A 25,223-nucleotide genomic window follows, 5' to 3' on the forward strand; every position below is an offset into this window, starting at 1 on the left:
TCTTCTAGCTCCAGTGATAAGTGCTGTGTAAATAACTGGATGTGCTTTGCTCAAACATCAACTATTGCAGGAAATAAGTCCAGCGAGGCCACTCCAGGACATCCAGCACTTGATAGAGAAGCATATTTTAGCAGTGAACTACCTGCTGCTGGACCAAATAGCTCAAGTTCAGTGATTCTTACTGAGAGCTCGCAGAGAACTCCAGAACAAAAACAAACTGCAGTGAGGGTTTGATTTGAGAATCATTCCAATAATGCAGAACTCCCCCTCGTCTCACACAAAGCTGGACTGTAAGAATGTGTGCTGAACTGAGAGAAGGATTTCAGATGGCAGGATTAGTGCAAAGTGGGCAGAAATACCAAAGCAGGCATTAAAAGTTAATCTTGCTTAAGAATGTATCCCAACCCAAGGTGTACAGCTTTTTTCTCAGGTGTACCGTTGGACCTGTTGTCGTTGTTGTGCACTCAGTGGCTGCGGCTTTTAAGACCCACTTTATGTAAAGGGTGGGTGAAGATATTGTTTATGCTTTTTGCAGTAGATGTGGTCCTATTTTTAACCAACTGACCATTTTTTTGGTTGTTCTTTGGACTCCAGCTGCATCAAATGATTGGCCGGCCAATTTATCGGCGCCGATATGGATGTTCCTCTCTCTTAGCCGATGTTTGCGGTGAACAAATAAAACATGATATCAGCTGTGTTTTGTAGCTTGTGACAACACTGCTCTGCAGGTGTGTGGATTTTACTACATTTTCTATACAATATTGTTCAGTATTATTGTCATGTAGTAGATTTGTGTTTCTTGACTTTTGTGTCTGATTTACTTTTTTTTAAAACAAAAAAAACAACTTGCTAAAAATAAAAAAAAGCAAAAAATGATCATTGGTGCAGCCCTATTTGGGATTCTACCTTGAAAGTAGACCTGCACTTCTTCTGTAGCGAGAGAGGCCATCCGAAGTGTAGCAGTGCCATCAGTGAGGCGACTCCACACCTAACACAAAGGTTAAACCACAACCTTACAGGCACATTCAGGACAGATTTGACTGCCGCCTTCAGCATTTCCATTCTCTTTTTTTACAGTTCTTAACCCTGGGTACAGATGTTTGTTTCATGTGAGTATTTACTTCCCACCTACTTTTCTTTCAGGATTCATTTTCCTCAGGGCGTGTCGCCTCATTATCAGTGTGAACACTGTGATGGCAGCCCAGAATAGCTGACATTTGCATCAGGAGAGGAAGATGAAGTGGGTTAGAAAAATAGCAGAATGGAAACTCGGCATGAAATTGACTTTCAGGCTTGTCTGCATTAACACGCGGGTTGGGTGTAATGACTGCACGCACACAATAAAAGAAAAGTGAGCACACGCAGACCCAACAGTCACATGTGGATATCGCAGGCTCGGACAGAGATGGAAGGAAAGTTGGACGCCACAACTACAGCAGATCATGCCCCTATTTCATAGGCTGACACACTTGTGCAAGTCAAACCGATTCAGAGCAATTATTTTCAAAATTCCACTTGATGTTTAATAAGTCTATTTATGAAGTTTCGCTGAAGGAAAACCTCCAGCATGGTTCCATTTCCTGCCTGAGACTGAGTCTGATCTTAGATTAAGCATGTTTATTAAAAAGCCTGCAGGGTGAAGAAACACTGACTCCCCCACACAGAGTCTCTGAAAGACTCCCGACGAGAAGAAAATTCACACACACCCGCTTGTATTTCTAACACACACGTTTGTTTTTCTACCCTTGTGGGGACACTGAGGTTTCTCATTTCCATCATGCTTTCCCCAACCTCTCACTCTAAACCTAACCATCCAAAACACAACCGTAACCTGGAGCTTATTATAATGACACAGTTTTTTTTAAGTCTTCATCCTCAAATTGAGGCTTAACCTCGTGGGGTCAAGTCAAATGTCCCCACAATGTCATACGGTCCTCACAGGTTGAGGTAGTGTAAGTTGTCAAGAATTGGTCCCCACAAAGCAGGATAAACAAGCACACACACATACAGTTGTGTTTCACTATTTTTGAGGGGACCTCTCATCGCCATCAAGCTTTCCCCAGCCTCTCACCCAAAACCATCCCAAACACACACCAAACTTAAACCTCATTGTTATGACCCAGTTATTTTTGAAGCCCCCACTCTCAAACTGAGGCTTAACCTTGTGGGGTCCTGCTGAAAGGTGTATGGGTCCCACAAAGAGGTGTTTTTGCCAAGATTGGTCCTCACTAGGATAGATATGCTTAGACAGACACACACACTCGGAGAGAGTTCAACCATCACCTCTTACCTCCAGATTCTTATGCACTCAAAAAGGTGTGACCAGGGAACGTCACCTGGTTGTTCAGACCTCATTAAGGACAAGGAATGTACCGGCAAATGGCGTGTGCTGCAGGTATGCCGACGTCTGGCCTCTATTTTTATTCTCTATATCTATAATCTTTGCAGAGTGAAATCATTTTTGGCTCTTACTTCTGCCTAAATTTCTTTCACTCCACCACCCACCTTTTGTTATGATCATTATTCGTTCAAAGCAAGTGACCTTTCATGCAAAGAAACAGAGGACCTTAAGCCCCCTTGTGCTGAAATCGTTGACACATTCAATCTTTGAATTTAATAAGAGATACTGTCAAGAATCCAAAGTTGTCGTTCAGACAAAGCTTTGTCTCACAAGCCATTCCTACAGGGCTCTGGAGTGAAACTCAAATGCCTTTTGCTAAGCTTTGGGCATCCATTAAAAGTGATACACTACCGAATTCTATTCTGTTTTCCTGCTTTGGCAACAGCAGGTATGGATTGCTCACTCTTACTCTGTTAAATATGGCTCAACGGTCCACTGAATTGGCAGGGAAATGCCCCCCATGGGTGCATAGTGGGGGAGCTAAATCAAAGTAGTCAAACTCAGTTATGGCGAGAGTCAAAAGAAAAAGCACTGTATAGGAATTTGGCCAAATAGGATTAGCATTGATTGAATTTCTGAGACCGCCAATGCTTAATCAGGAATACTAATTTGATTGAATCTTCTGGCTTTTCAACATAAACGCTCAGCTTCAATCGCTGCAGTGCATTATGGGACTTGTCGTATGAGCGGAGGGAGAGCTGTTACCAGCATTACCTCACCAAGAGACCTGATAAAATGATGTTTACTCCTCTTTTCACATCAGCCCATTGCCTCGTCCTGGCAGCTATTTTCCCAACTCTGCTTCGACCTTCATTATTTTGAATAATAATCCAGATACAGAGGACTATTTTCCATAATAACTAACATTGACTTAGCCTGGCATCTGGAAGCCATTGTGCTTTCTAAAACAAGCTGGTAGCCACTTTCACTCTCCTGCTCCCCAAAGGTAAGTGAGGTCGAAACTCCTTAAAACTACATCTACTTTGGACACAACTCAAGCCGCACTACTTTTCCCTCATTTACTTCTGGAGCAGGTTGAGACACAAACAATCATCCATCTTTACTCCTCATTAGTCACTTACAATCGCTACCACGCATGAGTTAGTGGTCAGGTTCGGGTGGACGTGAATGTGGGCGCAACCACAGCTTGGCCCTCGCCTTGGCGTTAAAGTGCCCCGGGTTTTCCTGCTGCTCTTGGCAAAACAGAGCATTCTATCAAATTGATTATCTTTATTATATGTAATTGCAGCAAGGTTAAATAAGTTGGAGCCATTTATACCTTTACGTCCGTGCTGAGATCCAAACTTGCTCATGTGGAATGTTTTGAACAATAGCGACACGCACACACACACACACACACTTCAGACAGTGACTCACAGCACTACAGATCCTCTGGTGAATTCTTTAAACTTTTTTTTCTTCAGACACTTAAACACACACACACACGCTCCAAACCTTCCATCTCTATTATTTCTACATAATGTGTTTTGCCTGCCCTGCAGCAAGAAAGTTCCTGACATCTTTTTTGAAAAGCCTGTCTGACTGGCAGCGCTCCAGTTATCAGCCCACAGTCTCTTATATGCAGAGGTCCCTAGGTGTAGCAGCGCAGAAAATAAATAACTACAGAATTGGTTCATAGTATAACCTCAGTGTTGTCTTTCCATAAGCAATAGCAAAGGAGTGTCTTGACTGTATCAACACCCTAAATCAGGGGTCTCAAACTCGTCCTCCAAGGGCCACAGTGGGTGGAGGCTTTTGTTCTGACCAACTGCTGTAATGCCGCGTCAGTAACTACATGTGGGACTGGTCATTCACAGTTATTATATTCCCAGCAATGACAGTCACATTGTGTTAGAAAATGAGGTGACATATTTATCTTGGTGGCAACAGAACCAACATTCTGTTTGAAAGCTGCCGACTGTGAACATGAGGTGGAGCCCTCAGGTGCTCACCTGAGTGAAGGACCCAGTGAAAAATGAATGTTCAGTGTTCCCTGCTCTCAATGAACACAAAAGACTGGTGTCGCGTGATGGACATCTCACTAACTCACATACGACTGCTTCACTAATATCACCTTCCCTGTCTCCATACTAGTTTGGCAAAAAGTAAAGAGTCAATAATAGTCAACCACAAAAGTCCCAATGAACTCACACCTTCATGAATTCTTTATTCTTGAGCAAGAATACAAATCTAGGTTTCATCATCTCCAGTAATTTCAAGGCTCCAGAGATACAAAATACCTCACATGCATTTTTCTCTCTCAGATGAGTGGGTGTGAAGAGGAATTAAGGATCAGGATTAAGGAGCTAATAAACACTCCCTCATCCTCTTCATGAACCCAAACACAGCCTACGTGGCTCCTTTTGTCACACAGGTCTTCACCTCCTCGCTGTTTAATTCCACTTTTGACAACTTCCTTCCTCCCAGTCAAACACTGAGCTGCTCGACTCTTCTCTGGTGTTATGCTTCCGAATGAAACTTCCTGGAGTTTACATGTCTTTCAGTGGACAAGCGTGAGGAGAACGAGACAATGAGGGTTTGCAGAGCCCGGCACTGACAGACGCTCATCTATCCAAACACATTAGCTGAAGTCTGCAGATGTCGACGACCAAGTCCTGACTTGAAGTTCAGCGCCTCAGCATTTTCAACACAAACATCGAAACTATGTTCTGGAGCTCACAAGCACCAACAAGCAGAGCTCGACCAGAGAGGACAGAGTGGGACAGGGAGACAGATGATGGTTCAGAGCTCAGACGTGGTCCACTGGGCTCCACAGAACAGCTCAAAGAGAGGGTGGGTGCATTTGAGAAACAGCTGCTGCATCCTTCGAAGCTGTCGTGTCAACAGCTGTCTGCTTCAGGAGAGCTGCCCGTCGAATGCCAATAAGTGCATCCCTAACGTAATGACTCTCTCTTTTAGAGTTGAGCTGCACCGATTATCGGTCGGCCGATTTTTATTATTTGTTTATTTATTTTGATAAGATGATATTTATAAGTAATTATAAATGTTACTACTCTTTCAAATTTCACATCACCATGTAAAAATGACAAAACAAAGCATTTTTGCAGAAAATCATACTACTTGTTGTGATGCTGCAGCCCAACCTGCATAGTCAACCTGCAGCTGCAGACATTAACCAAGGCGTGTCGTTTAGCAATACTTCTCTTGAGCTGTAATTTGCAACGAGTGCACTCACGGACTCAGACGCAGCATTAAAATAATACACCTGGCCTCAAATCACCGAGTGCCACCAAAAGGCTAACAAAGGAATGCTAACTGGAGCTAACCACAGGCGAAACCAATACTAATAGAGTTTATTGATTTGGAGGAGCAGCAGAGTTCTGTTGTTGAAGACCGGATCAGAAGCTAATAGCACACCTGAACCCCAGGTATTCATCCCCTGGACATGTAGTCAATGAAAAGAGGAGCGGTCTGTCATTACATTGTGGGTTTGATCTGTTCGTTGTTCATTGAAAGTGGAATACATATTTGCTTTAAAAGTTGCGATGCTCTCCATGCTGTGTGTTCAGTATAAATGTTATTCAGTAGGATCGTGTAATTGATCTAAATAAGTGATTTAGTTGATAATGAAAAAAAAAAAAGACTCACTAATAATCATTCAACTTTCACCATTTCTAGCTAAGCAAGGTGTTAAACTGACCAGCCAACACTCAGCAAGAGTCTGGAGCACGTGAACACAGGATACTTTTCATGTATCAATTCAGAATGCAACAAATGTCTTCAGCAGAACTTGAACCAGGATCTCTTTCACAAGCTCAGGACCTCTGAGCAAAACCATGAGAAAATCCCATTCTCTGACTACATTCAAGCACAGCGGGTTTCTACAAATTCCGCACAGTTTCCAAGTGAACCAAGTAACATCTTTTTAAGATGTAAGAGCAATGACCGCAGCACCAATGGTAACGAGAAGGAGCTGTCCAGAATCCAGTGCAATGGGAACCTGCGGGGGGAGAAGCTAGCATGCGAAACTCACAAACCTGAATCCTAGATGCAAACAAACTGACCCTGTCCACAATATGAAAACAGGGGGGCCAGTAACAGACCACCACTGCTTCCAGTGAGCCGTCTGGGTCGATACGAATCAGGTACATACCCTCATTCGGACGTTACTGACGTTACGGAAGTAACTGTCCCAGAGCATTTTTTGGTACGCCTGTGTCGGGGTGCTTGTGACACGCCCGTCTCCGGATCTGTGTGTAACCTAGATGGGCTTTAAGGCCGACATCCCGTAACGCACAGCAACAAAGCTTCACAACAAAAATGAAATAGAGAAACAAGAAGGAGAAATGAAAAGCAAACAAAGGCAGACGAGGACGGCAGCGCTGGCACGCTCATGAGAAATACATTTTCCGAATTTTCTCTCCGTCCAGATGATGGGACTGGGAGAAGCAGGGGAATTTTGATCACAGCCTCCAGACTGAATATTTCATGAATGCATACTTCATGGATACAGTCTCCTGCAGGCAAACACCTGGACCTCGACAGTGCAGACTTTGAACACATCACAACTGGAGACAGGAAGTCCTGAAGCCAAATCACAATCAAAGACACGAGCAGACAATACAGGGAACAATAGAAAGCAACGGAGGAGAGCGAGAGAGAGGAGACAGCTTTGACTTAAGTGTTGTGCACCAAGTACTGCAGCACACCAACGTTGTATTTACCAACAACCTTTTTATCACTCAATTCCTGCGAGACCAATGTTGCTTTTGAATGGTCTATAGTGAAAATCACAAGAAAGACACTACAGTTGTAACTCAAGTCAGTCTTTTATTTATAAAGAAAGACTTTGATCAATGTTTAGGACAATTCAAATTGAGAGGACCAGTATTGTAACTTGATAGCAAACATATTGTAACTCGGCAGCTCTCGCTTCCCTCTCACGTCTTGCTCACCGCTCTGCTGTTGCCCTTTAAATGTATTTGAATCTGCATCAACCAAATCCGCAGTTCTCTTCGTGGTTTTTGCTAAGTGGAGACATTTTTTCTCTCACACAGAAGCCAGGTGTCCCACAGAGATGATGTCATTTACATGATCAAAGCTATTGACATTCTGGAATAAAGGAGCTCAGCTGCTGCTGAGACGCACTGTTGGGTGGCTGGAGTTGAGCTGAAGCAGAATCGCAACAGCGTCCATATGGTGACGTGTAGGAGCGGAAAACAGATGGAGAAACAGCTGAGGAGAATTGAATTGGAATTTTGGAGAAGGTCCATAATGAAAGCGGAACATTTCAAATCTGACTTGTGTGCATCCTGATCAGAATGTAAAAGATGATGAACTGCATATGAAATACTCATGGCTGCGGCAATGGTGTGTCCAAACGCCCCAGTCCCCTGTTGAAGGGCTTCTTATGTCCAAAACTGGTGTAGGGTTTAATTTTGCATGGTGTTGCATTTCATTTTCTCAACTAAAACCATGGGGCCCATGAGAAGGACGGTATAAATCAGTTTTAAACTTTATTTCACTGATATCTTGATATCTGAAGATGGAGGAGAGGATGATGGGGGTCAGAGCATGTTCAGATTATATAAGTGCTGCTTCCTCTCCACGAGCCAACAGGAAGTCTACAAGTGCTCCCCCACCATTGTTCATTGTCACATTGTCTGGTTTAGGCTTGTTTAGGAAATACCTCACTGACACACACACACTCACTCACTAACTTCTACTGTTCCTGGAAGGAGTGGTGTCATCTAAGGTGAAACTTCATCAAGAGTCCAAACCTGCTGAGGAGTTACTGCCCACATTTTTCAAGGCACATTTCCAATAGTTGCATCTTTTTTAAAATCAGTTCTGGAGGAGCAAACCTCCGTCCGTGAAGCAAAGCCACCATGTGGACGCTCTCTGGGGGTCCCAACTGACCCCCGTCCTCTCTGCTCTGGCAGGGCTGCTGAGGATGTGAGCAGCCTCCAGGGTACCACTCACCCTCAATTAATCATGAAACCTCCCCCTCCCTTCTCCCACCACATGCTCCTTTGTATCCACTCCTAGCAAGAAGACCACATACATATAAGAAGAAAACAGAAGAGAACCACTCTGCAATACAATCAATTGCATCTGGAGTTTATGATCTGAAGAAGATGAATGATGCTGTTAGGAGGAAACTCACCTCCAGGTCACAGTTGAACTGAAATCCCGTGTAACACTACCAGAGCAGTGATGACTTAAACAGCGCTGGGTGGACAATAACCACAAAAAATGACGTCACTATAAGAAGACACATGCTCCTCTTGTCTGAGTCCGCACAGTGATGACTTCACGCACCAAATGTAAGACAGCGCGAACAATAAAGCCGTTCCTTCAGAGAGAAAAAGTCACGGGTCAGAACCATTGGCTGCTTACCTTTGTTGTTATTCTCGTTTTCCATGTTTAAGGATGAATTCTGCTCTCGGCCCGGTGACAATGGAGGCTGGACGTCCGGGTCCTCCACGCCCTCTGGCTGTGACTGACAGCAGTGGGGGCGTGGCTTGAGAGATCACGTGGAAGAGTGATTAAAAATCGTAATTTCTGGATTGAAAAAGGTAAGAAACTGTTATAAACAACAATGTGTGTTGGAAAAAAATATAATTAAAAAACAAAAAATAGGTTTTCACACCCATAAAACACACTATTAATAGATAATAATAGTATAATTGATTATTAGCAGCGACAATATTGAAAAACTTACAACCTCTCTTTGTGCAGTTTGATGGGATTCTCAGCCACGACTCCAAAACGTACAAGCAGGATGTTGAACTTCAAACTCATGAGTAAAAATCCAGCCATTTGTGTCTCTAAACAAAGAAGCAAAAGTGTTGTGGACTCCTGATAACTGCTCTGCAATTCCTGCATCACACTGGACAAAAACATGGGAATGTAGGACGAGAGAAAATAGAGATACAGCAGACAAACCTGTCGCTTCATTGATAGGGAATTTTCTCGTACTATATTTATGCGAAGGATCAATTAATGTAATGGTGGGATCTAAAATGATATATGGATAATAGGATTGTGGCGGGAAAAAAAGAGAAAAGTAAATACTGACTGATTCATATTGTTGTGAGAGAAAAAAATGTGTTTATATAGCAAGTCGTTCTGAAAAACGTGGCTAGTGCTGTGAGGCTGCTTAACTCGCCACTTAACTTATGAATATGACTGAACTCCTTATTACATATTGCCCATAATTGTGAGCAAGCTTTAGCTAAACTTCCAGATAAATGAGTGGTTTCACAGGACACACACTGACGGCAGGTTGGATAAAGCACTTTAATTGCAGATGAATATCTGAAAGAAGATATGACGGCTGACAAGAACAGTTAGTGTTTACTTACAGCAAGAAAATATAATTTGACACTCGGGTTAAACTTAAAACGTGAAGCTCAGTGCCACTTGTTTGTGTTTGGCACCTTCAAAATTAAATTCCTCAAATAAATATCTAACACAAGCAGCTGACCGGGACCAGTCTTATCAACAACAACAACAACAACAACAACAACAAAATAAAATCACTCACACCAGGACAAAGGAAATGTCTTCCTCAGAAAAAAACCCAAACATCCTTCATGCAAGCCTCAGGGGGAAATACATACTGTATATATTCACGTCAGGTTGTATACAGACAGATATACGTCATACATGTCCAGTATAAGTTGACATGGATGGACTTCACTCTCCTGTAGCTCGCCCCGTCTGTGAAGAAGCTCCCGAACAAAAACATGCCAGAAGATTCACTTGGACTTGGAGTCAACTGCCTGAAGCTGAACAGAAACCAGGATCTCCGCCAGGAGTTGGAAATAGCATATAAAAATAAATTTCTTTTTCACATCATCGCACCTGATCCTCCGACTGTTTACAGAAGGGATTCCTCGGGGCTCTGGTTGAGCACCTCTCTCTCACCTGCCCTGCAGCTCAGACTCGTGAGTGATTTACAACTGAGGGATTGTGTAACGTATGGCACAGCTCTGAAAATGAGGTTTTATCTCTGACAGACAAAAGCCTTTGGAGAAGACAAAATCATATTTATGTCTAGCGACTGCGCGCTGTTATTGAATCAAAACATCAACACGAAGGCCAGAACATACTGTTTTGTCATGATCATTAAAAGGAGTTTAGATATGTGGAGAACATGTTTCAATCCACGTTCACTTTTGGTCTGAGGACGACAACTGGATCTGATTGTAACTGTAACTACTTTCAAGTCACATAATATGAAGTGGCTCACATTTGAGATTGTGGAACTTGACTGAGTCACTAACAGCAAGACAATTCTTCATTGTCTTCTGCTTATTCTGCCTTCCCCAGCTACCAAGAGTCTCAGGTACACCTGAGACAGGACACCAAGTTTGGAGACATTATTTCACCTCAATGTCTTTGGACAATGGGAGGAAACTAGAGCGTCCAGAGGAAACTTCATTAACACCATGGAATCAAGCCAGTCCAATTGTCATCCTAGAACACAGAGTATGGAGAAAACTTACATACAAAAGAAATGGGATGAGAAAAAGAGTCATGCCTTCCAGCTCAGCTTTCTGTCACAACAGCGATCCAGCAGCTCCAGATCCACACTCATGACCTTTGATGTGTGGCCATGATCTTTTGTCAAAAACATTGCTTAGTGCGCTAAAAACTTCATTGTCACTTTACATCATTGCCAGTTGATGAAACAGTCTAATGTGGCCTCTTGTTGGCAAGCTGTTCACCTTCCATCGGAACTGTATTGCAAAACAAGAGTGGAGCAGCTGCACAGTAGAAAAAACGCAGCACCGAAATGAAACATTAAAAGAATAAAAAGCGCAGAAACTGTGCAACAGTGAAGATAAAAACAAGAGTCTGACTTGTTACAGACGCGGCCGTGCTACACAGAAAGATAAGAAAACGCTGTATTTGGCATCAGAAAGCTTCTGGGCGGGGGTCAGGGGTCGGATGCAGAACCCAGATGGGAGGTGAGGAGCATCAGGACATGCAAACGCAACTCCCCTTCTTCCGATCAGGTTGTCAGTCAAACATTCAGACCATATAGAAAAAGCGAGAGATGCCTGGATGCTGACATCCTGTAGAGGGCGCCACAGTGCAGACTGACAGGCAGATGATACAGCGCTTCACAGGTAGATGGCTGAGGGATCATGGCGGTGCATATATATAGATTCATTTGGGCGTCTTCCTGATGCTTGTTGAGATGATCCTGTTTGTTTGCGTCTAAAATAATCGAGCCTTCTTCTTCAGGTCGTTCCTCTTCCAGAGTGCGAGGCGGTCGAACTGTTCCAGGGTCATTCCAAACACCTGCTGGAAGTCCTCAGGCGACAGATGTCTCTGGAGTGGAAGAAATGAAATCACATTGAAAAAAACAACCGGGGGGAAGAGACGGCTCCAACAAATCAGCAAAGCAAGCAGCATCTGGACGTGACTCGTGGGTTTGACGTCCAATGAAATGAAGAGAGATGAGGAAGACACAAGAAGAAGGAATGCAATTTTCCTCCTTATTTCATTCGTGACTATGATTGAAGTCATCCTGTGGAGGAGTGGTATTGACACAAACTGCTTTGTAGTGGAAGCAATGAACTAGCTTAACCGCCGCTGATCAGGGTAACAGCCGAAAAGTTCCAACTCATAACTGCTTATATAGCTGACTGCAAACGTTATACATAAATGCATGGGTGACAGATGAAACTGCAATGGAAGATAAACTCTCAGTGTGAAGAAACAAGTGTCTTCGTAAGAGGCAGCTGATTGAAAACAGACTGGAGCGAGGTGCTAAAAACAAAAATGGTAATTTTAGCGACGTCCCTTTTGACACTGCTAATGTCTCGATCCACAAAAGCTGACTACAGTAGCAGGACCATAACAGAACCTGGACCCACATTATTTGACATCAAGCCACATGATGTTCTTGTTTACCACATTAGAAGAGGAGATTTACCGCAAAGAATTTAACTCGCCACCTCAGAAGTCCATCCAAACCCTCTCCAGCTCAAGTTTGGCTCAGTGAGGACGAGGGAAGACCAGACGTATGCTAGTGATTAGCACGCCAGCATCTGCTGCTTTATCGTAAATCTCTAGCTCTCTCTCCCTCTCTCTCTCTCTCTCTCTCATGATGCCGACGGTAAATCACACTCAAGCCGTTCCACTCGCTCCCAAACCTCCAATCGATCACACCAGGAATGTTGGGACCAAACAGATTCACTGACAGTGGAATAACATCATAGTCCAGGAGACAGAATTGCACCACAAGCCTTTGACTTTTAAATCTATCTTACATAATCGAGATATGATAAGGAAGGCCAACTTCCAGACAACAAATGAGTCACAAGCTTTTGCTGCAACTGCTAGTGACAGTGACAGCACAGTGTGCATTTCCATCACGCATGTCAAACTCAAGGCTCGTGGACCACATCCCGAACGTGACAATGTCAGTCTCAGTATATTCAGTAGTCCGTGTGTGGGCTTCTTCATCCTACTTTGTGGGGACCAGTTCTTGACAAAACACTGTCCTTGTGAGGACCATATAACATGGGCTGAACTCCACGAGCCTCAATTTGAGGATGAAGAAGGTCATTCGGTTTAAGTTTGGCTCAGAGACCTGGTTAAGGTGAGCCATGTGTTTTGGAGGGTTAAGTTAAGGATGAGAGGCTGGGGAAAGCATAATGCATTTGGCATCAGAAAACTTCTGGGCGGGGGTCAGGGGTCGGATGCAGAACCCAGATGGGAGGTGAGGAGCATCAGGCCATGCAAACGCAACTCCCCTTCTTCCGATCAGGTTGTCAGTCAAAAATTCAGACCACAAAGAAAAAGCGAAAGAAAAAGCTGCCAGTCAGAAAACTCACAATGTCCCCGCAAGGAAAGAAATACAGACATGTGTTTGTGTGTACCTGGGTAAGCTATAGTTTTGGAAACACACCTACACGGGTTGGACATGGAAACACCTTAAAGCTTTTTTAGTTTTAAGGTGTTTCCATTTTTTTGTCCAACCCCTGTATTTGTGAGGACATTTATCTCCACTCTTCAAATATAAATAAGCTTAGCGACAGGACCAGATGAGGCTCAAAATGACTGGATAGAACTCTGCATTTAGTCACTGAATTCACATCTAGCGTTCACAGAAAAAGACTGGTCTGAACAAGACTAATGTAGGTCGCTTTGGAAAGGAGTATCTGCTAAATGACACGTGAAGCAATGTCATCTCTGAACCCTGGCCTGTGTACCTCCAGCTCAGACTCCCAGACAGATCATTTGCGTCAGCCGGCTCCTTGGGGGACTCATAATGGTTCACAGGGACTTTTCGGCTTGGGGTAACGGAAAGTATTAAGAGGGTGCTTCAGACCCAAATTCATTAATAAACTCCAGTCTGGAGACAGGAGGGCGATCAGCTTCAGACCACAAGACTCACCACAACCTGATTTATTGACCTGGACTTTCAGTCCTTTTGTGGAACTGGACGTCATTGTTGAACCGAAACATTTGCTTTTATTTAAAAAAAAAAAAAAAGAAAAGAAAAAAAAGCTTCATAATGAGGGAGAATCACAAAAGCAGTAACATTGGGCACTCAGATGTTAAAGCCATTAGTGTGTCGTACTGCTGCAAGTACTTTTCTACCTCTCAAAGAAAACAAAAGTGATGCAGCTGAAGTGACCAACCGAAGGAGCTGAAGAAGAAAAATGTAACATTTAATGTAAGTGAATCCCTCCACTCACTCTGATGTTGACGGAGCTGCTTCCTCAACTGGAGCTATATCTTCAGATGTTAAACATGTTATTTGTTATATGAAAAATCTATGTAGCAGCAGCCCCCTGCAGTGAGACTGATAAAGCGTTATCTCATCTCTTGGGAGGACAACTGCTCACCTCCAGTCTGGTGCGATCGATGTCTCTGGGAAGCTTCACTTTCACTCTGTGTGTCACTGCCAGCATTTCGTAGGGGTAGACCTTGTGGGAGGAGGAGTGAAAACACAATATAAAAATGATATCAGGAATGAAGAAAGAGTCTGATTTGTAAAGCAGTAAAACATCTTACCTTATACTCTGGGGGGAGACGAAAAGAGAAACAGAAAACAGAGTTTTCATTTGACAGTTGATGTGAGCAGATACCCACACACAAGTATAGAAAATAATGACATCAAACCACAAACACTCCCACAGCAACAATCCTGCCTGTAGAAGAATGATGTCACCGCTAAACTCTGGTTCAGATCTGGAGCCTGACACACTGTAGGACTATATTTGATCGATAAAAGAAGAATAACAGCACCACACTAATCCATCAACAGTTTTCGGACTGTCTTAAATTAACTGACTTGCATTGGTGCTGACACTAATAAAATTCTTATCCAGAAAAATCCCCCACTCTGACAGAGCAAATCCCTCACCAACGCTCACGGCTAGAAATGCACACGCAGCGGTTGACAAACACTGCAGCATATTTAAACTTCAAATGGCAAGAAGAGTCGCATTTTAACAAACAACCACTAACAAAAACAGCCCTAACTCTGAGGATGTATTTTTATCAGGTCTGTGGTCACAGTCGAGCAGCAACAGCCCCCTCACCTCGCATGCCTCCCCAGCTCTGGGAGTCAGGGTCCACTTCCACGTCCTCCATCATCTCAGCAGCCTATACGAGCATAGACAAGTGACTTACACCTACTCCATCTTAAGCAAACCCAGTCACTCACCTTGTAGATGCCGTTTCTTCCATATCCAGGTAAGGAAGCAGATTTGCTGTAGGGGAAGTCTGAGGACCGAGCAACGTGTACAATCAACAGTGCCCATTCTCAAAGCAGCAGAAGAAGTCGATAGCTACTCACTGGGCTGAGCGATGTCCTCAGGAAGACTACAAGTAGACTTGCTGGGGTCCAGATCGTCTGGTCCCATCTGCCCGTCAATCTCATTCTTCAAGATCATCCAACTGGTCCTCTGTTGCCGGAGTCAAACAGAAGACAGGAAGCAGTAATGGAGGGTGACAAAGCATGAGTTAGTGAATTAGTGAATGAATGACTGTGTAAAGTAGAATCAGAGAGTCAGAGCGTCACCCCCCCCTCTCACCCACCTTGCCATCGTCCCCATCCTGCCAGGAAGTTCTAGAAGCTGTAAAACAGTCAGACGTTACAGAACGTAAGAGTCAATGATCTGGATCCTTCACCCTCCACTGCCCACTTAACTGTTCTGAAAGTCATAGTGGACCATGACCTCATCAGCTGCAGACGATTTTTGAGTGAAGAGCAGCCAAAACGGACTCAAAGGTCAACTCAAGGGCAGTGAATTACGAGAGTGGTAACTACTTATCCATACAAGCCTGTCTTTATGGACGTGACTGAACACTGGCGTCGTACTGCAGCATGAAAGACAGATTACAGTGAAGCACTGAAGCAAGTGTTTGTAGGAGCAAAATCTATAAAAAGCTAATTATTATCTTGCAACTTCTTTGCTTCATCATTTTGAGCTCAGTGAAATTGGTTTATTTACACAACACTAGTCCTCTAAGCAGGTGATTCAGGACTTAATTTAAGGGCACATGGAGACAGAGGCAAGCGGCCTATTTCTTTGCTCCAATGGTCTTCACAGATCTCCTCCCTTCAGTTTCCTCTCAGAGAAAAGCTAGAGAGGGAGTCCATCAATCATCTGAACCGTCTGCAGCTGATGATTGTGAGACAAAGATGAAACAAGTGTACCAGACTACACATGAGCCAGACAGTGTGCCACAAGGTGAGGAGCCGAGGGTCATCCACAACTACACATCATCACTTCGACAGACAGTGATTGACGTACAATTGGCAGTGATTCATGACACACAGTCACGACATCAACTGTAAACCAACAGATGAAGGGGTGAAGCAGGCGCAAGCATGCATTGATGAAGCACATGAACACATGACAGCCCCAAACACGGACCTAACCCACACACGACGTCACTGCTGCTATAGCGGCTGTCATGCTCGGTCAACTCTACAACTATCAAAAGAGATACTTCACATGAGCTACTGACTTGTTCTGATACAGTGATAATACTAGATCGTGACATTAAGGCAGGTATACATTACTGATAATAAATACATATCCAGAAATTGAATCACGGCAGAAGGTTGTGGAGCACTGCCAGAGAAGATGGTGTTTCATCACAAACACACCTTAAGTAACGTGGCTGCCAAGGCTTACCTGATTTTGTCCCAACATGGAGCGGGGGGTAACATAATAGCATGGAAATCTAAGTTGTAATGTTATATATATAAAAAAGGGTCCGCATTCTTTCAACTTATCAATGCATGTGCGTCGACCCCAAACCGGAGTCCACAGATGAGAGAAGGGATGGAGTGAAGGCAGAAACGTGCACCCACATCATGCACACCAGACACCCCGAGGGTTAAGGAAGACTGTACCATGCTGTCTGTAGATGGGGGGTTTTCTATAGATATTATCTTTGACCAAAGTCTCTGAAGATGGGAACAGGCGTAGAAGAAAGAAAATGGAAGAAGGAGCCGGCATGGCGGAGAAGAGAGAGAGAAAGAGAGAGAGGGGATGGAGAAAAAAATAAGCATGAATCAGCTGTTATTTGGGGAGATTAGATCATTTGGTGAAGCAAAGGAGGCAAACAAGGTCATCACAAAGCTTTCTGGAAGATTATAAACTCTTTCATTATTCATGCAAAAATAAATGTCATTATTCATAATTACAGAAGCCTGGAAGTCACTCGATCGGACCGTTTAGTGTTACGCGCAGATTATGTCAGAAACCACACACACGTTCCTGGGAGTTCTTTTTAGGATTAGGAAAACTTGAGGAATGAAAGGAAATGTTGCGCCAACAGAACACTCGCTGTAGTCGGAATTACAACAAGGACTGGTTGCGACATTGTCCTGCAAAACTTAGCTGGCAATCAATGACAAAAAAGTTTTTTAATCCTTCCTTCTGTTTGATCCTTAAAGTTGAGAACAATTTTGAGTTTGTTTTCAAATCAAATCAGCTTTGGTCTGGACTTGAATTCCATAAAGAAATGTGGTTGTTAACAATTAGTTCAAAGACACACGAGAACCTTCCCACCAACAATTGGCTCCCTTTCAGTTACATTTGATTTTTATGTGCTTTGCAGTTTATTTCCCAGTATAAGTGGGCTACAATCCTTAAGGCACTGAATTAAAAAAAGAAAAAACTGTCACCACAGCTTAAAATGGCCGTGGTGTTTTAGAAAGTCACTCTACATTTCTCCTTCATTTTTAAAATGCTGCAAATTTATGGCAGAAAGTTGCTTTCTCAGCATCAAAAATCTTATTTGTTTTTCTGGCTGTCAGGAACGAAGTCATCACATTTGAAAGTAAAAGAGATGATTGAACATTTTCAGGCATCAGTTTGAGGTGTTCAAATCACAGACAGAGCTGTGTCATCAATCACAAATCAAACTCGCTGTCACGAACCTTGACCTCAGTAACCTTTGAATTGACACAATGAACTAAAGAAGTCCCTACACCAACCAACAACATTTGGACATGGTTGTCAATTTGATTTTGCATTTTAAATATGTTTGCGGATCAAAGTATGGTGTTGACTCTAATCATGAAACAAATTTCAATGCTTGAAATTTGGGAGGGTCTGAAATGGTTAAACTATTCTGGCCCGTGTGTTCAGAACCTCCTCTGACAAGACATGCTGAGAAACAACTGTGTCACATTAAACATGACTCACAATAAAACAACATCTGGTTGTTTTAGTGCCTGCCAGCTAGTGAAACTTCACCCAGAGAGAAACAATAAGGACGATGAAAACTATTAAGTGAGAAATCTTTTCCTCAACTTAACAGAAAGTCCAGCATGAATTCAGCAGCGAGACTGACAAGTGAACATGTCAGACAGACGGGTGCGTGGGTGAACAGATTTCCCCTACAGGACTGGATCCAATAAATATTTGAACCTAGATGTGTAGAAGACAGACTTTTAGTGGACCTTTAACTTGCTTGCCTCTTACCTGGTCTCTTACCTGGCCATCCTTCACCACAGCAACTTAACTATTGACAGTGTGAAAGTGATTTACGGTTGATGGTACTGCTCAGGACTGTGTGACTGCAGTCGTTGCCTACCTGGTATGTGGAAGTGGCGAGGAGCAGCCACGTATGTGGAGGCGGAGGAGGGTGATTTTCCGTCAGAGTAGGTGGATAAGCTGGGAGTACTGCGACCACTTTCGCTTCCTCCAGGAGGGAAAAGGGACATGGTGTGAAGAGGAGGTCCACATGTGTGCGGGGTGAATAAAAGCAACGTTCATTAACACAAACTAGAAATCCCACATGGAATCGGAGGAGATGGTGACTAGACCCTACCCAGCCTGTGTTATCAATGCATCTGCATCGTCCAAATTAAATTAAGACTTTCGATGATGTCAGCAATCTCACCATTAAATAATAAATAAACAAACAAGTCAATGTTCATTACCTTGTCTCACTTCTAAACAAAAGAACTGATTCAGTGATGTGCTAATTTAGTATTGAAAGATAGACAGGCTGGTGATCGTCCCCAACTCCTGCCCCACTTCAACATACATTCTTAATAAAGCCCACATTTGTGAGTCGGTGTGGCAGCTACTTCAGGTTATCCTGCCTGGATGAATGGCCAAGGTCACACACAGCAGTTCTTCTCACACGTTCATGCACATAAACACACACAAAGGTACCAGTGTGTGCCAGGAACACGCTTGTTTAACAAATCCAGACGTAGATTGGACAAACTCCGGGGCCCAAAGAAGCAGAGTTTATTTAAACACAATCTGAGACTTCTTTCAGCACAATAGCACCAAGCCAGCTCTCGGTAGTGAACAAGTGCAGCTGTACACTAGTTAATATCCCTCGCTGACTGGAAGCGAGACTCCAAAATTTCAGCTTACACCCCCTTTTTCTTCCCTTCAGCCATGTAGGAAAGCAGCTGAAGGAATTAGTTGTTTTCCTCATCAGCAAGATTTCAACTTCCTTGTTGTGCTGATGATATTGAATGGCCCTTCAAATCAAAACAGGTGCAAATATGTATCTGTCCCTTTTCAGAAATTCAGCTGGGTGTGAGTTAAATCCAGCTGGTGGGAGTATGACCTCTTCTATTGTGGGTGCTAATGGAGCTAGTGAGAGGGGCAGTTAGTGACATTAAATAAGTATTAATGGCAGCCCTGTTGGCTTTTGACTTCTCACGAAGAAGCTCCCTCTGAGGAAAGACATTGTAACACGCCAGATTCATAAAAACATTGAAGAAGAGTCATTAAAGTGGAGCACTTGCTTTGAGATGTAGCAAGGATTGATTAAAAACACCAGTATCAGCGAGCTTCCCAGAGAGCCTTTCAGTAACTAGTGCTGATCCACTCTGACATCAAGCTTTCAGCCTCATTACTGGTTCACTTACCAGCAAATGCATTCTCTTTCCAAACTTAATTTGGACCCCCTTGTACTCCCTCTGTGCCACTTCCATCATAGCATCACTCATTCATTACTCCCTTCGTCCATCCAACAGTGACACTTTTGCTGCACTTCACAGCATCTTGTTTGGACCATGCTGCGGTACACTTGCCCCGAGATACCAAATGTTTCTTTCCTTGTCAAGCAAGCTTGTCGTGGGTCTTTCAGTAATAACCGCCAATTCTTTTAATTTCAAATTATAAAATAAACATATCCTAATACCCTAAAAGACAAACCGAACATAGGCTTTTACATATCAGGCAGGAAAACAGTTAAGATAGAATGAGAGAGAACAAATACAGAATAGTCCTACTAATCCATCTCGGGGTCATTATCTTCCATGCAAAACAACAACCACATATCCACAGAGAAAACAAAGAGCATGACAGGCAGATGTGCATATCACATAAATGTACCCTGTTGGGCCCATGAAACCTTTCCACGCCACAATACCGTACCACCACATCACAATATCTGGGACTCATTGCAGACAACAGAACAAACTTCTGCTGGGTTACCGTTTGGAGGAGGTAAACTGAGATGTAGGGATGTCCTAGAGTCTGGACTCGGGTCCTGTTTGAACCCTGAGAGACGAGGGAAACTGTTGGTCGGACAGAAATGAAGCAGAGCGGGGTGGTCGGGGTCGGCTTGCTGCGGTCTTGTGGTACATGTGGGTTGGAGGGACTGACAGTTCTGCTTGGTGATGCTGATTTGGCCGCGTGGTATTGCAAGCAGCGTGAATAGTTTCATGGTCTTTGCTGAACAGTTACTGAAAATAACCCTCGGGAAGTAATGAAACTGAGGTTAGAACACATCAGTCCAAAGCGCACGGCGAGCTGTCTCTGATCAAGCAGACAATTAGGAAATCTGGAACAAGTTTTAAAACACTCGTCTTGTGAAAACCATGCTGGCCCAGTTTAATGAAGAACAGAATACAGCTCAGGACACAGCACACCATTCTCCGTGACCTCTGAACCTGATCAAACACCAATGAATGGCATTTGTTGAGCTGCAGTTGTTACAGGGACTGAAAGTCTCTATTTGTCTCCAAACTGACATGAATATCTTGACAAAAATAGGCAAGTCCAACCAAACGCCATTCATTCTATCCAACCGGATCCAGTACGGTCTCGGTCTACCTCTGAAATACGGGATGAAGTTGTGCTGCTGCAGCATGGCCAGGGTGGTCGGGTTGAGGTGTAAGGACACCCCTCCACTGCCACCTAGTGGTGTGGGTGAGCACTTGCCACCAGCGCCACCATCAAGCCCAACAGTGAGGTTTATAGGTGAAGAAGATGAATCTCTGGCCCAACTTGAGTGGTATTTAACACCTCCCATCAGATTGGGGGGAACAGCAAGAGTACTGCTGTCGCGGGGTAGACTGCAGTACTTATTACTGAGGATTACCTCAGGCACTGGAGGACCTGATGCTTTAGACAGGAAATGATTGGAATGTAAAACAGTTTGACATGAGGTACTTTTGGGGAGAGTGTATTGTTCCTACCTGGTCTGCTGTAGTTGGGAGGAGATCTGGTGGGAGTGTAACGTCCATAGCCCCCAAGCGAGCTGTTGGAGCTGGGGCTGGAGGGTCTCCTTTGACGGGGTGACTTCTCCCCATCGCCCTGTGCAAACAGAGGTGTTGTGGTTACGATCTACTATCTGATGACGTATACCAAGCAAGAATAAGACCCACTCTTCCCTGGAAGCAGAGACAATACTAACTCATCATTTTTTAGCACAATAGGCAAGTGTCTGCAACCTTTGGGTGATATGCAATATGAAGCTACCCTGTCACACTAAGGCTGCTCCTGTGGCCTCAATAGAATGTATTTGGCAAGCAACATCTACTCTGGTCCCGTGGCTTGCATTGTCACCATGTTGAACACTCCAACTGCCCACTGATGGACAGCCTTTCAGAACTGAAAACTGCCTTGCAGCAAGAGTGGAATGCAGTGCTTCAGGAGAGGATGGAGAGGCCTCAGAAACGCCTTCAGGGTTCAGGATGCCTCCCAGATGACCAGGTGAGGTGTTCCAGGCAACAAGTAGGAAGAGACTTCAGGGCAGGTTATCATTTTTAAATGACACGTTTCCGGCCATAGGAAAGTCTGGGCCTCTTTGCTTTGACTTCTACTATGATGATCTGACCTTGGGTCGCAGAAGACGACGGATGGATTCACTCGGTGTCTTTAACTTGACCCAGTTAATCAGACCAGGCCAAGCTTTAGTTTGGAAATGCAGCTTAAGGACCAGATAAGGCCCCCAGGCCGCACTTTGTCCATGTCTGACTCAGACACTACTCTATGGAATTTATGTGCAACACGTGTTGTGGTTGCTTTATATGGGACAGTGGAAACATATAAATATATATCACTTTGGGTATTGAACGATGAAATATGGCTCTTTAGAACTGCAGACCTCTGATTTAAACATTTGCAGACGGTGTAGAGTTCCACAGCAAACACAAATCTTGACACAGTGATGAAAGACATGCAATGACACACATCACGTTACCTCAGTAGGAGTAGGAGAAAGCAGCTGGGGGGACTGCAAATGAAAACGGGGAGAAGGTCAATGATCAGGACAAACGTATACGACGGTGACTCATCCAATCATGAATTGGATGCAGATGGATGCTGGGGTGTCAGTGAACACCAGACTATGAGCACATGACAGTGAGAGGAATTCAGCTGGTGAAGGAGGAGGATGAGAAAAGAAAAGGCTTTTTTATTTGATAATAAGTAATAAAACTAAACCTTTTGAATCTTTAAAAAAATATAGTAATTTCTTGCACCTGCTGTATAACTGCAGAACGTGCTCACGGTTGAATGGCTGATGGTTAATATAATTTGCATTACATAATGGGTGCGTACTATAACGGACAATGACAAAGTAACGTATGTGAAAATAGTTATTAAACAATGTTATGATTATGATAAGTGTGCATGTTATAATATTGATGTTAATATTGCAATAAAAGCTGTATTAATTTGACATCTCATTGATTGTGACAATCGCTCTCTTAAATCACAAGTACTGTATTCTCTATTTCGCAGACTCATAAATATAAAGCCAGAGAAGAGCAGGGTTGAGGGTTGCGCCCGATTCTACCTCGCTGTAGTGCCTCTCCTCAGACGGGTAGCTGACGTATGGCGAGTAAGACAGCATGTCGGGCCGGTCAATGTTGTAGATGGCCTTGGTCTTTGGAAGGGCGGCCAGGTCCTTGTAGTCCAGCATCTCCTCTCCAAGTTTAGCCTGCTAGCACACACAGCATGTGGTCAGCAGATGTTCCAGCTCCATCACAATAATCAGAGGAGGTTTTTTCTTACGTAGATGACTCTGTTGGGCGACCCAGAGGCACTGGACGCAGGAACAGAGGTGATGCTCTCAGAGGAGGTCCGAGTCACCTAAAAAGGCAGAGTCAGTGAGTATTTAAAATGGATCGTTTACGGTTTCAAATACAAGGTTACGGTTATGCAATGTTTTTTCCAAGGTCACATGAGGCCAGTAACTATGGAGCAACATGGGCCGTTTTGAAGACTTGTTTTTAGCATCAGCTGCAGAAAACGATAAACTACTTCATCATCTTCCATCTATTGTCACAAGTGCAGAGTTAAATTTGTTTTTGGAGAAAATTGTAAAAAAATTGTAGTTACAGTAGCAATAGCAACTAAACTATTAGAGCAACATATATAACATATGTTCAACAGATGTTAACATCAAACAGCTCAAACCAAAATAAGAGTGTTATTAATCAAATCTGTTAAAGCACACACAAAAAAGAAATCCACAGCAGAGATTCAGACGTGCATGCTAAGGCCATCTCTTCTAAATCGAAGTCATGTACTTTCGTTTGCCGGTGTAGTCTGTCTCTTGTATTTTCCAGTGTATTGTTGTATTTCTTTGTTTACTCTTCAGCCTGGTGCCCAACATTTATTTTTTTTTTCTCGTGCGACTTTGTCTCTCTTTTTCTTTCGACTTCTCCCTTCACGGGTCACCACCCCTATCTCACCCTGTCCTCTGTTTCCTCTTTCCTCTCTGACTTTGTGCGACTGTGTGCGTTGTTTTATTATTGGACCCTGAAGATACTGGACTTCCTGGCCTGCTTAGTACCTTGGAATTGTTGATGATAAATTGTATCACTTTTCAGCCGGTTTTCTGACTGCTCATCCAAATGTGTATTTCTACTGTTGGATCAAATAATTTCCTCTTGACTTCTTTCAGCATGGAGGAGTTAAGATCCCTAAAATCTGATTTCACTCAAGCATATCCTCAAGTTAAGTAGTCAATGAGTGCAATTAAAATACATATTCAAACATATCTGAAAGTTGGATATGTCATCGCTGCAAATGTACACAAGCTCACATTAAAGTGCAGAATCAATGGTACCAGTTCAATCTCATGCAGTCAATGAGGGCGGACCAGAACCAACCTGCTGCTCAGAAACCTCACTGAGCTGAATCCTCACCTGTTTCTGAGAGGAAAACCATAGATGGAGAGGGTGAGAGACCTCATCACAGTTATTAAGATGTTAGTGGGAGTTCCGTTGATTTGATTTGTGCTGAGCAATAACGGTAAAAGCCTGCGGATGCATCAGATCCTACAGCGAGCTGCCTCCAGGGATGCTCTGGATATTATTCTCTGATTCTTGTTGTGTTTTTTATCAGCATTTGATCATACTAGCAACCATTGATGGTGTCATAAAAGACAATCTCATGTTACACTTGAGAACACAAATGGGGATCAGTTGAAAAATGCTGTGTCTCTATATCACCTTGCTCTTCTCCTCTTGCTTGGCTGCTTGTCTGCATGGAGGATGCCAGATCGAGGAGCCTGGAAAAGAGATTAAAATGCCCTCTTGTTGATTTTGACACTGACATTCAAACAGCAACAGAATCTGTCACTCCACGCCATGCTGTAATAAGATGGCTTATTTTAGACTGTTGGTGGAGGACTCACCTTGCAGGTACATTTCCTCCCCTTCAGCAAACATCTGCTCACACCGGGCGCAGCGTGCACAGGAAGGGTGGTAGTGCTTCTCACCAGCCTGATGACCAGAAATCGAAGCACATGTTAGGTCCATTCAAAGATGACTAAAAACAAATAAACAAACAAAAAAAACTTAACGTTAAATTCAAAGCATTTTACTGTCCTGTGCTTGCTCCTAAGCTCGTTCATTAACACTAAGGAAGCATCTTTTGACCAGCAGGGGGCAACCTTTCCTCGAGTGAGAAACACTTCAACTTGAGTTCACCATCATGGACCGCAGAGTTGGCTGACTAAACGTTAAGACACATTTAAAACTAACAACTTTGATTTGTACTTTTAAATCTTCCAGAAGATACGGTAACATTATGTCAAATACACAGCTCTGCACTGAGAAATGTGCTAGTTAACAGTCAGTTTCAGCAGAAACACCCAT

At 43.5% G+C, this 25,223-nt stretch overlaps 2 protein-coding genes across 3 annotated transcripts in view; both read right to left on the minus strand.

Annotated features, from left to right (window-relative positions):
• The window catches only part of afap1 (actin filament associated protein 1), a 47,469-nt gene extending 38,607 nt beyond the window's left edge, over nucleotides 1-8,862 (minus strand). The window contains exon 1 of one of the 2 annotated variants that reach the window (XM_053859531.1): nucleotides 8,762-8,862. In XM_053859531.1, the coding sequence (XP_053715506.1) occupies nucleotides 8,762-8,786 (25 nt within the window). In that variant the 5' untranslated portion in view covers nucleotides 8,787-8,862. Of the gene's footprint in view, nucleotides 1-8,528; nucleotides 8,685-8,761 lie in introns of those variants that run through there. The other variant, XM_053859532.1, reaches the window with a different exon arrangement.
• Nucleotides 8,863-9,650: 788 nt separating this feature from the next.
• ablim2 (actin binding LIM protein family, member 2) overlaps nucleotides 9,651-25,223 on the minus strand; it is a 34,797-nt gene continuing 19,224 nt past the window's right edge. The window contains exons 7-22 of the mRNA XM_053859228.1: nucleotides 24,761-24,848; nucleotides 24,576-24,634; nucleotides 23,131-23,208; nucleotides 22,913-23,056; nucleotides 21,309-21,426; nucleotides 20,944-21,234; nucleotides 20,323-20,388; nucleotides 18,452-18,559; nucleotides 16,761-16,814; nucleotides 15,434-15,471; nucleotides 15,192-15,300; nucleotides 15,060-15,118; nucleotides 14,935-14,998; nucleotides 14,405-14,412; nucleotides 14,236-14,316; nucleotides 9,651-11,707 (exon numbers count right to left, since the gene is read on the minus strand). Coding sequence (XP_053715203.1) covers nucleotides 11,594-11,707; nucleotides 14,236-14,316; nucleotides 14,405-14,412; nucleotides 14,935-14,998; nucleotides 15,060-15,118; nucleotides 15,192-15,300; nucleotides 15,434-15,471; nucleotides 16,761-16,814; nucleotides 18,452-18,559; nucleotides 20,323-20,388; nucleotides 20,944-21,234; nucleotides 21,309-21,426; nucleotides 22,913-23,056; nucleotides 23,131-23,208; nucleotides 24,576-24,634; nucleotides 24,761-24,848 — 1,479 coding nt within the window. The 3' untranslated portion in view covers nucleotides 9,651-11,593. The remainder of the gene's footprint in view (nucleotides 11,708-14,235; nucleotides 14,317-14,404; nucleotides 14,413-14,934; nucleotides 14,999-15,059; nucleotides 15,119-15,191; nucleotides 15,301-15,433; nucleotides 15,472-16,760; nucleotides 16,815-18,451; nucleotides 18,560-20,322; nucleotides 20,389-20,943; nucleotides 21,235-21,308; nucleotides 21,427-22,912; nucleotides 23,057-23,130; nucleotides 23,209-24,575; nucleotides 24,635-24,760; nucleotides 24,849-25,223) is intronic.

This window comes from Synchiropus splendidus, chromosome 3 (assembly GCF_027744825.2).
Source record: "Synchiropus splendidus isolate RoL2022-P1 chromosome 3, RoL_Sspl_1.0, whole genome shotgun sequence".
Lineage (NCBI taxonomy): Eukaryota > Metazoa > Chordata > Actinopteri > Syngnathiformes > Callionymidae > Synchiropus > Synchiropus splendidus.